This window comes from Sphaerodactylus townsendi, linkage group LG09 (assembly GCF_021028975.2).
Source record: "Sphaerodactylus townsendi isolate TG3544 linkage group LG09, MPM_Stown_v2.3, whole genome shotgun sequence".
NCBI classification, from domain to species: Eukaryota; Metazoa; Chordata; class Lepidosauria; order Squamata; family Sphaerodactylidae; genus Sphaerodactylus; species Sphaerodactylus townsendi.
The window spans coordinates 52,035,324-52,049,567 of record NC_059433.1 but is presented as its reverse complement, the minus strand read 5'-3'; the positions used below and the strand labels follow the sequence as shown (position 1 = coordinate 52,049,567).

The 14,244-nt window shown below is 42.0% G+C and overlaps 1 protein-coding gene across 1 annotated transcript in view; it reads right to left on the bottom strand.

Annotated features, from left to right (window-relative positions):
- SPIDR (scaffold protein involved in DNA repair) overlaps positions 1–14,244 on the bottom strand; it is a 177,920-nt gene that overhangs the window by 56,347 nt on the left and 107,329 nt on the right. Inside the window, exons 9-10 of the mRNA XM_048508338.1 lie at positions 9,081–9,285; positions 6,060–6,334 (exon numbers count right to left, since the gene is read on the bottom strand). Coding sequence (XP_048364295.1) covers positions 6,060–6,334; positions 9,081–9,285 — 480 coding nt within the window. The remainder of the gene's footprint in view (positions 1–6,059; positions 6,335–9,080; positions 9,286–14,244) is intronic.

The window sequence follows — 14,244 nt, the reverse complement described above, 5'->3', positions numbered from 1 at the left end:
GCTGGCTCTGAGCATGTTCAGGCCCAATGTGGGCTGCACAGAAGCCACAACAATGAAACTAGGGTTTATAATGCTTCTTGCGAGCCCCATTTAAGCATCTCTGAGATTATCAAAGGAACAGGGGACTGAGGTAAATAATAAATAGAATTAATTTCAGATTAGCTTCCAATACATGCATTACTCAGCACCACAACCCCCACTATACTTTAGAAATAACCCCTCCCCTCAAAAAAAACCCCTCAAAGTATTTTCTGAAGAGTTCTTTGATTCAAATAATTTTGAAATGTATGTTCCCTGGCATACAATATTTAGACATCTTTATGAAAAAACTAAAAATAGATACATCATTTATAAAGACACTATACAGTTTCTATCTTGTGGAATTAAATGAAGCACATGTAGTTTGTCTGTTTCCTGTTTATCTCACACTTGAAAAAAATGCATCCCAAAGGAATTAGTGATGTTCTTAAAAAATCATATGTTTATGAATGTTCTGTTTAGAAACTTTTAGTTAAAAAAAATGAATGGTATGCTGTAAACAGAATGAAAGTTGCCCACAAAAGAAAACGGTTTGACAGATGTTAACATCTGTGAACATGGATTTTCCAAAACTGTCCTTTCCTTCCCATCCCTCTTTAACCACAATAAACATTAATTTAAAATGTCTTGAGTAACTCAAGCTTAGGTTTTCCTTAGGGTAAACATGAGTGACCTCAATCCCAATTTAACTACCTAGAAATGTCAGCTATCATATTGGGCCCATTATCTTTATTCAGATACAGTCCTTGAGAAAAAATTAATTACTTTTGTGATATGATAAATAAGTGGACAAAGCATGAAAAAAAACAAAAAAAGTTAAGCTTATGAATAATTCAGATCTGAATCAGGTAAAGGAGACGTATTATATTTGGCTTTGCACAAGTTCATACAGAAACTCATTAAAAGTTGTTGAAACATAATCATTCCCACTAAAAATTGTACATGCTCCTCATTACCCACATCAATTAAACAGCTCCAGCAACAAAACACTACTATGTTAGTTAACAGCAGGGACTGGTGGAATGAAGTACAACACATGAAATTTAAAGTAGGTGGCTGCTTTTTATCAGTCCTGCAAAACACATTATTCAGTGATTCTTAAACTGTTTAACACTGTGTTCCATTGAACAAAGTTATTAAAATTCTTATATACTACCACCACCACCCACACTCAATAAATGGCAAATATGAAAAAGGGAAATCTGGAAAGAATAACAAATTATATTTTAATTTCACCACTAGTTAATTTACAAAAGAAAATAGAGCATTGCCTCTGCTATACTGCAAATTGCTTCTTCTTGATGAACTATGTAATAACAAGGCTCCGTCACAGGTAGAGCACACTGCAGGTCATGAATAAGATACTATATCTCTTGCATTGGTTTTAATGAATGATGACTGGCTGTAGAACAGCCAGTATCACAGTGATACACTGTGACTAGAGGAACAAAGACTCTAAGACCATTGCAAAAGAGAAATAGATATTCACCATCTGCTTTTTGCCAAACATTTACCAGGCTAGGATCCAGAGAGTCTGTTACCTTTTTTGCAAACCAAGGATCTCTTTTTGTCACTCAACTTTTAAGAGTCCTTCCTCCACTAAAAAGATCTCATGGAAGATCTCATCTCATGGAAGTTAAGCAACATGGACTTGAGCTACGAGAAAAGTCACCATATTTCCTTGTAGCAACAGGTCAGTTGACTGATTCTCCACAAAATTAGCTGTGATGTCAGCTTCACATGAGTGGCAGACTTTATAATAAACAAAGGGGAACCCATGAGAATCTTCTGAAGAATGGGAACAGCTTCCACTATCTCCTTCTTCTCTTCAATGCTGTCCCTTTTTGCTCATCTTCTGACTCCAAGAGAGGGTGGGATAGCAGGTGGATAAGGAGAAAACACCACTGCCGCCTCCTCCTGTGGGCCACTGCTGATTGCTCACTTCATCTCCTTTAGCAGTGGCAGGGGACTGCTGCTCTTCAGCAGGGGAGCAGCAGTGGCGTAATGGCTAAGAGCAGATGCACTCTGATCTGGAGGAACCGGGTTTGATTCCCCGCTCTGCCGCTTGAGTTGTGGAGGCTTATCTGGGGAATTCAGATTAGCCTGTGCACTCCCACACACGCCAGCTGGGTGACCTTAGGCTAGTCACAGCTTTTCAGAGCTCTCTCAGCCCCACCCACCTCACAGTGTGTTTGTTGTGAGGGGGGAAGGGCAAGGAGATTGTAAGCCCCTTTGAGTCTCCTACAGGAGAGAAAGGGGGGATATAAATCCAAACTCTTCTTCTTCTTTATGGAGACAGAGGAGACTCACCAATGCTTATTTGCCTTCTTGTCCTGACAGGGGCAGCAGCTGTGGATGGAAGAAGAAAGCTTCTCAGTCTCCTCTTCCCCCTCCAGCCAACACTGCTGCCATGTTGCCCAACAGCTTTTTTTTTTTTGCCTGGCAGTAATGGTGACACCAGTATGGTGTAGTGGTTATGAGCAGTGAACTCGAATTTGATTTTCCACTCCTTCACATGAGTGGCAGACTCTTATCTGGTGAAGTCGATTTGTTTCCCGACTCCTACAGATGCGAGCTAGTGGCAGTTCTCACAGAACTCTCTCAGCCAACCTACCTCACCAGGTGTCATTGTGGGGAGAGGGACAGAAGGAGTTTGTAAGCCGCTTTTGGATTCCTTACAGGACAGAAAGGTGTGGTATAAATCCAAACTCTTCTTCTTTCTTCCCTGCCTTCTCATCCCTAGTTGTTCACCCTCTTTGTCTGTCTGGCTTTCTCCCTTCTGCTATCAGCCTCTTTCACCCCCACCTGCTATAGTATGTTGTGAACTTTTTCCTCTATGTTATCTGTATAAGCATAGATAATGCTTCTGTAGCCTCAGATTGTTTGTAAACCCTCCCCTCCTTTTTTGTTTATAGATTCTTCTTCAAAACTTAGGGTCCCTCTGTATATGGTCCTATTTACATTCCAAGGCCATGTTTAGAATTAGACAATCACTTTAATTTCAACTCTCAGTCTAATAAACCATTTAAGATCCCACCCCCCCCTTCCAGATAACCAACAAAGATCTGTATGGAATATAAGTTCGCTGAATTTCATTCCACTTCTTCACACAATACCCTGAAAAGTTTATGGTCCTATCTCAGACATGGTCAACAGTACTAACAACCTAAAACATAGACCTTGACAAGACCAGGGGTAATTTCTTCACAGCCAGAACATACTGATGAAGCAGATATTGAGTGAATGAAGCATAGGTGTGAGATGATCTGCATCATAAGCATTTGAAACTCAGAAGTTAATCAGTAGTGTACCATCACTGTTGCTGTGCAACAGAGTTTTCCAGCATCCTGAGCACATCTTCTCCAGCCCCCTGACCACACTCCACCCCTACAAGCCAAGGTTCAAGCCAAGCGCGCCAAGGCTGGCAACACACTGAGGATGGAGACAAGGCCAAGGAGGGCACATTGGCCTGGCCTGTGGGGGGGATGAGAGGTAGGGGGCAGATGGCCAACATGCGCCCCACACATGATTCAGGCAATGGTGCTTGGTCATCTGTCCCCCCCTAGATATGTCGTTGCTAAGGACTTTATTACAAAGAATGATTTGAAGTTTTTCAATAGACTTGCCACCAAAAGTTACACTGCAAAATGTACTTTGTATGATACTTCCTTTCCTGACTGCCAGGATTTATTTAATAAGGCATAAAAATAATAAAAACGCACTTTAAAAAACATCATTCCGAAGAAAAACACATCATTGAAACATTTCAAACCAAAGTATAATACACATACATAAAGCAACAATTAAAACATATAAAAGAAGGCAGGATCAGGGAGTAAATACCTGATAAAACAAAAAAGTTCTCATCCTTTGGTGGAAGAGGGCAACAGAAGGGAGAAAAGAATTGAAATAGTGAGGATACAGCAGACTTGCTGAAGCTAAAAAAGTCTGGCTTTGTCAGTGCCTAGATGGGAAGGCCAAGGAATCCTACATATGCCACCTTGAAGTTCATGATTAAAGAAAGATGAGATAAACTCAACTGATCATGTTTAACTCTGATAGCGTGCAGAACAGAAATACTGAAACAATGCACAAGTATCCTCTCCCCCAGGCACTTTCATATAGGAAAGTGCAATAGGAAATGAATTGTTAAATTCTGAAATGAATCTTGCTATGTAATCCTTTTGCTAAAGAAAATGACAGTAATTTTTGGAAAAATGTTCACTCAACTATGTTTGCTGATCCCATGTATGTATCTGGATGAAAACCCTTTCAAGGTCAACAAAATCACCCCCATGAAACTGCACAAGGTAAAGGTGAAATCTTATTAATATTCAGGAAGAAGGCAGATTTTGTAAGTAGAAAAAAGGCGTCAATGAACTACAACACAGATAATGAAGGAGCTGGAAACACAAGGGAAATATAAAAGTTAATTGTTTTTGTGGGGAAAGAAATCAGTATACACGCTTGTATTTGGCTCTCTGATCCCAAATGTTTTGACACCATGTTCTGAGAAATTGGTTTTGAATATAGTTATACCCTGAATTACTGTACTTAATTTGTTGCTGAGTTTAGAAAATGTTGCAGCCTGCCCTGAGCCCTTAGGATGAATATTAATTTTTTAAAAAGATTCACTCATCTACGCAGCTTAACAATGCAAGCAGAAGTAAACTATACCAATGATCCTTTTTTTTCCTGGATTCAACCAGTGCATTTAAAACACAAATTATCCATTAAGATCAAAATATAGAAATGCAGATCTGAAATCTCTCATCAGAATAAGAATTGCTCAATGTAGCAGGAATAATGTACAGTTCCTTATCAAGATTCCCATTAAAATATTATGTGGTCCTTTCTGCACAGCCAAATAACAGCGCCCTAGGGATGGAAAAACTGGTGTCCCCAGGGTGCTGTTCGCATGGCCATGCAGGAGCCGCGCGAAAGCGCCTCTGTAAACCTTGCTCAAGAATCGAGGTTTTTGCAAAGCGGCGCCTTCGGCTGAGAATACAACTATGGTCAGTTTCAGGTCTGGGTGTGTGTGTGTGTGTGTGTGTAACCCTAATGTATTATTTTTATTTAATTTATACAGTCATAAATTGTTCCCAAAATTGTAAAAAAAAATCCCAAAACCGACCATAGCCCTATTTTCGGACTGCGCCCTAGAACTCAACGTAACACTACAGCAAGCCTGAACCCCTGCCCTTGCCTTAACACTAATCCTAACTTATTATTTTTATTTAATTTTTTCAGCCATCAATTTTTCCCAAAATGATAACGAAAAAATTAAAAAGAATAGGTTAGGGTAAGGGTTAAGGCAAGGGTAGCAGCTCAGGCTTGCCTTAGTGTTGAGTTTTAGGGCGCAGTCCGAGAATACGGCTATGGTCAGTGTCAGGTTTTAGGGTTTTGCCTTAACCCCTGCCATTGCCTTAACCCTAACCCTAACTTCTTTTTATATAATTTATTCAGTCATATATTGTTCCCAAAATAGTAACAAAACCCCGAAACCTTAAACTGACTATAGCTCTATTCTTGGACTGCGCCCTAGTACTCAACGTAACACTAAGGCAAGTCCGAGTCCTTGCTCATGCCTTAACCCTAACTTATTATTTTTAATTAATTTATTCAGTCATAAATTGTTCCCAAAATTGCAACAAAAACCCGAAACCTAAAACTGACCATAGCCCTATTCTCAGACTGCAGGTAAGTTAGTCCCTTCCCCTGCGTTATTTTCTCAAACAGAAACAGCCCTGGAAACGTTTCTACTACATTGTGTTTCTTAACCCAGCAGAGCAAATCCCCTGAAAGAATCCTAATTTGGATTTTAGCGCTGACAGGTAGCTTTGGTCTTCTTTTGTGCTTCTTGTAATAGAGTCCCATTTTGAGCAAAAGGGCAGAATCATTCTGGCCATGGAAAAAAACTCCATGACATGTAATCCTACAAGCTAATCTTTTTACTCTGCTACTTCGCACTTTGCTAGAGATCATACTGGATCACACACAGAGATCATACTGTTACTTACCTAATGTTTGACAGATCTGAATTTAGCAATGGTGTCAGGTATTGGGCAGAGTGATTTCCTTGACGATGACATTGAAACTCTTCTTTAGCAAGCAAATAATACACTCTTTGAACAACCACTTGCACCTGCATTCCTCTTCCTCCAATTCTTCCTTGAGTCTCCACAACGTCAAGAAGAGAATCACTCAGAGAAGAAACTGCAAAGAGAGACAGTTTGGACTCTCTGCTGCTATGAGTGTGTATGTCCTCAAAAAATTTCATATTGGGACAGGAAACCTGGCAAAAATAAAACCATAAATGAAATCACTGTGCTGATTACTAGAACAAGAGAAACTATTACTGCAAATTTAATTCTAGGATTACAGAGGTCAGTCTCTACATCAAGGCTGGCATCAGTTTCTGATGGGAAAACAGAGTCAATCTTTGTAGTGCACCCAGGGGGAGAACCTTTTTTACATTCTGAAAACAATACTGACTATCCAGGAACCTCTAACCTCAACCAGAAACTAACAACTGCGTCACTTGGATAAAAGTGAAACAATGACCACATAATCATAACCATGGATAAGGCCCTGCTTCTGTCTGCAGAGGTTCAGCAGGTACTGACATGATTTGCCTTTTTAATAAGCTCCCAAGGAAAGGAATACAGTGCTCTAGCTCTGACTCTGCACAAACTGTGCTTTAGCCAAAAGACAGGTCTAGTCTGGGCTGATGGGGGGCCCACAACATAGTGAGGTGATAGACTGACTCTGTGCCTTCCAATCTGATGCTAACTAGGAAGAAACTATTAACAGATGATACATGGACCACTACTATCACTACTACTAAATAGGTGCTGTAGACTTGATATTATTTCCGGATAGTGCTGATAGTAGAGAGGAATGTTTCTAGCTTTAAATAATATTTTTTTCTTTTGTTTAAAAATTGGAAACATCAATTGTAAAGCAGTTTTGCCTCCCATTTTTCTCAAAACTTTCACATTATCTTAGGGATAAAAGCCATAACCTTTTCTGACTTCAAAACTTATCGAAATGTTACCTCTCTAGACACTGTCATTATCTGGTCCTGGAATGAATAAAACACCATCATCCACACTCAAAATCTCCACCAGTTTATGTGCCATAAATTTTAATGTTGCCGTTTTATGGCTAAATTCTATTTCTATCAGAACCTGAGTTTTTTCCCCCTGCTGTTATTTATGAGTTGACTCTGCCTGGAACTACAGTGATGTGCCTGCCAAAACTTTAAAACACATGATTCCCCTTGGAACCAACAGACAGGCATGATTTTTGACTCAATTCATGTTGATGACTGAAGTACTTTGGGCAGTAATTAACTTGACATGAAACTGAAAAAGCTGTTCACAAGATCAGGGGCCATGTCCCATGGGCGCATGCCATTTCGTCACTTGGGGGAGGTGCCGGGCGCTGGCCAGGTCTTTGCATCCGGCCTCTCCCACAGTGCGGCAACACAGCCGGCGCCCAGCAGCTCCCCCCATACCAGGGCAATGCTCACTGGCAGAGGTGTTTGCCACAGCCGCAGGCCGGCTCCTGCCCCCCAGGGAAACAGAGGAGGGCAAGTGCTGGTCCACCGCCACAGCACACGCTCGAGCTGCCCATCTGAACCACCCACCACCAAGCCTCGTCCCCCGGGCTCCCTGCAGGCCAGCTCTTGCCCTCCCCAGGGAGGCTGGGGAGGGCAGGGCTCAGCAGTGGGCAGCCCAGGTGGGCACTGCGGCAGCAGGCCAGCTCCTGGAGGACAGGAGCCAGCTTGCCACCACGGTGCCTACCCAGGCCGCCCATCTGAGCCACCCGCTGCCAAGCCCCACCCCACCCCAACCCTCCCTGCAGGCTTGCAAAGATAAGTGGGGTGCACGGGACGTGGGGTGTGAGTGCAGGAGTGGGGGTGCCTGAAGCAGGTGGTGCCCCGGATGCCATTTCCCCCCCACCAGTATGCCTTTGCACAAGATTAAGATGTTGTGGGTTTTCTGGGTTGTATGGCTCTGTTCCAGTAGTATTTTCTGCTTAGATTGACTGACTGATTGATTGCATTTTTAGACTGCCCTTCGCCGAAGGCTAGAGAAGGAGCGTCTTCTTTGACCTGCCTCGTCCCCAGTCTCCTCCTGGCCACAATACCACTTGCTAAGAACTGAAATAAACTTAGGGTGCTTCCGCATTGTCGTGCTCGACCTGAGATCGACTAGAGTCCGACCCGAGTCCTCCGCACAGACGTAGCGTCGGACTCGTGTCTGACTCGACTCACCTCCCTCTCGCCATTGAATTTCTCGACTCTACTGGGGAGTTGAGTTGACTGGCGGACTCGGGTTGCACTCGAGCCGAAGCCGACGGAGTGCGGAATCTCCGTCACTCGACTCTGCCATGTAGCCAATCACAACTAAGTATTTCACCCATGCGCAGAAGGGGAGACTCGTGGCGGCGCGAAAAGCTTTGGGCATGCGCAGAACGGGGGACACAGCAACCAATCGGAACGCAGCACAGGGAGGTGGTCCCGCCCTCTGAGCTCGGCTCCGGAGACACGAGTCGGCTGCTGTGCGGAGGAACGGGAGGACTCGAGTCAAGGTAAGACTCCGCCGACACGAGTCAAACCTGAGTCGACTCGTGTGTCCGGAAGGGCTCTTAATTTTAAGGCCATCACAGGCGCTAGGGGGGGACAGGGTGCAGGGGGAGGAGCCAGCAGGGAGTGCAATGCTCCAGCTCCTCACTCCTGAGAGGGAGGCAGCCAAGCTGGTGATTGAATGCACTTGAGCCCTCTCTGCCCCCCCCATGATGCCTACATAAAAAACTACCAAAGCCACAGAAGCAACACTAAGCAGCCCAGTACCATAACTCTCTCAAGAGTAAGTGAACCAAATGTTAAAATGTTGCTTCTAAAAATATGAATATTATTCATTATTGAACAGTATTTAAGCAGGTCAAAGGAAGGGTATATATATAGCATAGGACGATTCATGTTATTTCTGAATATTTGGTTCATTGTGTTAAATTGTAAAAACAAACTTTACCTGACTAACTGCAGATGCCTGAGGTTGACTTTCTTTTGCATCAGAGAGACTGAATACCTGGGCCAGACATATGTTCCTTTTAATAAGTAATAGCTCTTCAAAATGTAGCCTGTTCATTTCTTTTGGTTCTTTGAGAAAGACCTTTTGGCTAAAATGGGTATTCAGAATTACTGGAACATTTTCATTTGGCAGAAGAAGTTTTTGCCTGAAAAAAAAAATTATGAGCCCATACTTATTGCCTTGTAAAAAGTAAAAGCTTCAAACTAGTAAGAATACAATACTCAATGGAAATCTGATTCAGATTTATATACTTATTTCTTTATTGCATGCTTTAAAATGGTTTTAGTAACTATTTAAGATTTAATACACAGTTTGGAGGATGGTCAGAGAAATATTAATATTGATGAACATATGTTCAAGGAAGTTTGAATCTGAAGGCGACGTTCCGCCACATGCTATAAGAAACTGTTTTCTTCATAATACCAAAATGGATTTAATAGGATTTAAATAGGAAAATAGGATTTAAAAATAGATCTAATTCCCTTTTCTTGCATCAGATTCATAATATCATTTTAGCTCTTTTGTGTATAATAAATATACAGCAGTTATCTCTGCCAGGTGGCACAGCAGCATCACAATGTTTGAAGTTTCTCATATTTGTAATCTGAAATTTTCAAAAGTTTTCTGCCTATGAGCTCCAGCATACCTGCATTAGCTGTGGAAAGTAGACTTTCACCTAGCTAGGAGCTAACAGTGCAATCCTAAGAACACTTTTCTGAGAGGAAGGCCCACTGAATAGACCTGAGTAGGATTCTGAGTAGACCTGCTTAGGATATGACTTTGGCTACTCTTTAACGTTACTATCACAGCCAGCATGGTTTTTTAAAAGACAGATGATGGAAACTTCAGATGCCTGCCCTTTTCACACCACTTTGAACCACACTGAAAGTAAATCAGATAGTATATCAAATAATATTTGTATTGCTATTTTTTATGATTGTATTGATTGTACATTTTTATGATGTAACCCACCCTGAGCCCTATGGGAATAGAGCAGGATATAAATCAGATCGCTAGAGCTGTCAGAAAGGTAAATTACCAAAGTTTCACCTAACCTACCCTCTAAAGGACTTCCTAGACTTCTTAGGTGTCCTGTACTAGAAAAGAATTTCACATATCAAAATTAGGCAACATAATGTTAATGCTTTATCATTAATGCTTTGGGAGAAGAATAATTTTACACACTCAATATATATATATGTAAAGCCAGCTGATAAAAATAATTGATACATTTTCTAAAGACACAGAATATCTTGCAACATTTGTGAGCAATTCAACTCTTCCAGCAAAGTTACAAACTACTTAACATGAGAAGTAATTACAGGACTCTGGCTGCACAAGGTTGCTGAAACAAGAGGCATATGATGTGAGAAGTCATAGCCAAGTATTCATGTATTTAACTAAGTTGTTAGTATTAGCAAAATGAAACAGGTTGAGACATTGCTCAGCTATATTTAAGTTGTATTACTGTACTTAGGTTTTTGATGCAGCTTTCCAGGGTTTTTAATTAGTTCCTCCTATTCACTACCCAGGGGGTAAAAAGCCATGAAGCTCACTCATACAGAAACTGCATGGCTATGACAAATTAAACAAATGATGGGAATATCACTCCCAGTTTGTCAAAACAGGGAACACTTTCTTTTGGGGTGCTGCCAGAATTCCAGTTAATGGCATCCAAAGGACACCTGCAGATAAGGGTCACTAATTTTTCCTGTAATTCAATAGCAAAGCATGGCAGCTGTACAGATTTAATGTACGCAAGACTACTATTTGCACTGTACACTAATTAAAAAATTCTGAAATTAACAAAAGTAGACAGTGATAAGCAGGGCCATAGCTGGGCAGGAGTGCACCCGTCAACCCCTCTTAAAAACATTTAAGTACCCTTAAGTGTTAAATGTCTGTGTGGATGAATACAATCACTCATTTCAAGTTACTAAGATCCAGCTGGTCATAAGCAACAGTTAAATATAAATCAGAAAGCAATGGGTCAATTGTTTCACTTGATGTATTTCCTAAGGAACCAATGAAGTGCCCAACTATGCTGAATGCTTTATATATTCAAGTTAGCACATAGATACGGTGGAGGAAATTGCTGTCAAGTCACAGCTGACTTATGGCCACAACGTAGAGTTTTCAAGATTAGACATGTTCAGAGATAGCTGCCTCTGCATGGCCTGCGAGAGTTCTGAGAGAACTGTGACCGGCGCAAGGTCATCTAGCAGGTTTCACGCAGAGGAGTGGGGAATCAAACCTGGCTCTCCAGATCAGAGGCCACAGCTTTCAGTCACTACACCACACTGGCTCTGAGCACAAGCATAGGTAGCTGATTTTTTTCTAAATAAAATAGAATACTGAGATACAGAAGTCAAAATAAAAAGGCTCAGTACTTTGACAGTTACATCAATTGTTCTCTACAGAAGTATTAATCCCCTGTCCCCTAAATTAAACAGAATTTGGATTCAAGAACACTTAAAGTATATGTAGGTTAGAAAAGGTTTTGATTGTATAACACTGGTGGTATAAAGTCTTATTAGGAATGAACGGCTACTGCAGTTATTAGCAAAAATAAGAGACCTTCACTCAAAGTTTGGATTTCTAAACTGAAATCGGATACCTCCTATCCTCCCTAGCACTTGATACTCACTTAGAAGGCTTAGGCCGTTTCCGCACGGCCAAAAGCAGCGACGCGATGACGTCGCAAATTGCGACGCATCCCAAAAAAAGCGTTCACACAGACAGGCGGAGCTGCGGGCGTCCGCAGCCCCGCAGAAATGTGACGGTTCGCACGGAAGCGCTGCGGAAGCGGCGTCTCGCGACGTTGCGCCTGCGCACTTGCGAAGCCGTGCAGGCCCGACGCCATTTTTGACGACAGCTCCGTGGCGGCTGTTCGCACGAGTGCGGCGTCGATGCGTCACATGGGGAAAAAGAGTGGTTTTAAGCGTTTTCTGAATACACCGTCTTCGCGCCGGTTTAGCGTTTTCGCGACGGCGCGACTGCGCACCTCCGCCGCTGCGCGTGCGAACGCTCTCGCTCTGACGCTTCTTTTTCCGTTGCGACGACGTCATATTTTGCCCGTGCGGAAACGGCCTAAGAAAATGTCTATACCTAAGAGTTTGTAGTTTGTACAGATGGAAGGATTATATTGGTGCTGCTTTTCTCATCACAATGCTTCGATTTCTCTGCCTTGTCCTCATTTCCTTCACCATTCATCTTTCTTTAGGCCCTGTTTTCCAGCCCAATACTCCCCCGTCACCTCTCTTTCAATTGCTCTGATTCTTGGCCAGGTACCTTGTGTTCTTCTTATGCTCTTCCTGCCAAAATCTGGCCTTTCTTTCCCTTAGGCCCTGTGTGAAATTTCTTCCACAACCCCTTCTCACTACTCCCTTCTTCCTTCATCCTATCTGTCTAGCTTTCCCTGCAGTTTCTGTTTCTCAGTCCACTATGTACTCTGCCTCCTTACTTCAGCCACACTGTCTATGGGGCATCAATTAACTGAGGTTCAAACATGACAGATCAGGAAAACTAAGATCAGATGTTTAGATTGGGACAGTGGGGGGTACATGAGGAAGAGTAGAGTTGATTTGACTGAGTGATTAATCCCCACAGAAATCTCCCCCAAAAGTGCTGTTAGCCCCTATAAGGTAAGACAACAGAAAAACCTGTGGGGGTTTTCCCCATATCAGGGATATAGCAGCTGAGAGGAAATTGATTTTGAGGTAGGAAATTACCTGGGGGAAGGTTTAATCCCTGTGTATCACAGCTCTAAGCCAAATCACCTCTTCTCCCAATGCTTATTTAAATAAAGTATAATATATTGGAAGATCCAATCATGAGTCTCTCACATGGTATATTCTCACCCTCTTATTTGCAATTATTAGATAAATATGCCTAATAATTCAAAAACAGCTTTGAATTAGCTACTGGCTACATTTGGGTTATAAAGTGTTTTAGCTGAAAAATAATACCACTACAATACTCATTGCTATCTTGTTTTTTGTAGTAATTGCATGTAGTTTCAGTCTTGAAGTGAAGGAAGGTGTGGGTGTGGGGGTGGGGGGCTCTGGCTCAGTGGTGGAACATTCTGCTTGGCATGCAGAAGATCCCAGGCTGAATCCCCAGTATTTCCAGTTAAAAGGATCAAGAAGTAGTTGATAGGAAAAATCTCTATTTCAGATCCTGAGGACTCACGGCCAGTCTGAGTCAATAATACTTGATGGACCAAGGGTCTGATTTAGTATAAGGCAGCATCATGTCATGTCACACGAAGAAGCAAGAAATGGAATTTCACAATTCTACAGAAAGGGGCAGTCTGCAGTTTCTGAATGAACAGAAATAAATTTATCAGGATGATTTCTGTTACAGAAGTGCACTGTTTGCTTCAAATTTCAGTTCTAATTCATGTATGCTTATAGTAGGGTTCCCCAACCTCTTTGAGCCTGTGAGCAATTTTGGAATTCTGACACTGTGCGGTGGGCCCAAAATGGCTGTCATAAAATAGCTGCCACAAAAAAGGCTGTGATGGTTTACCTTCAGCCACACAGCGAACATCCTTGTGTTGTGGTAGCAGCTGCTACCAAAGTAACTTTCTTTAAAAATATGCACAGCCAGTAAAATGTCAGTGGCCAATCAGTGATCAAAAGCCTCACCTTGCTCCACCCACTTTCTAAAAGCACTTGGTGGGCACCAAAAAAGGTGCTGGTGGTCATCATGGCACCCACAGTTACAATGCTGGGAACCGCTAGCTTAAAGCATGGTTACCACTACAAAGCTCTCCAGAGTGGCAGAAATGCCATACTGCTGCCACCTATGAGTTGATATAGCTGTTATGCCAGCTTTAGTGTCCCCCCCATAGAAACATGACATTATCTCTTTAGAAACCATATAGACAATGCCACAAAATATACATCAAAATACCCACTTATCTGGCTGTCTTCAGCAGTTTTTGCAGAGTGTTTAAATATTTCATTGGTTAGTCACTGTGAGAACTTTTGAGCATAAAGGCGAAAGTGTTTGAAAGGTTTGTCTCTTAACTATAAATGAGATGAGGCTCTAACCCAGTCTGTTTTGCCAATGTGAGATTAAGTTTCCCATACTGAATGTA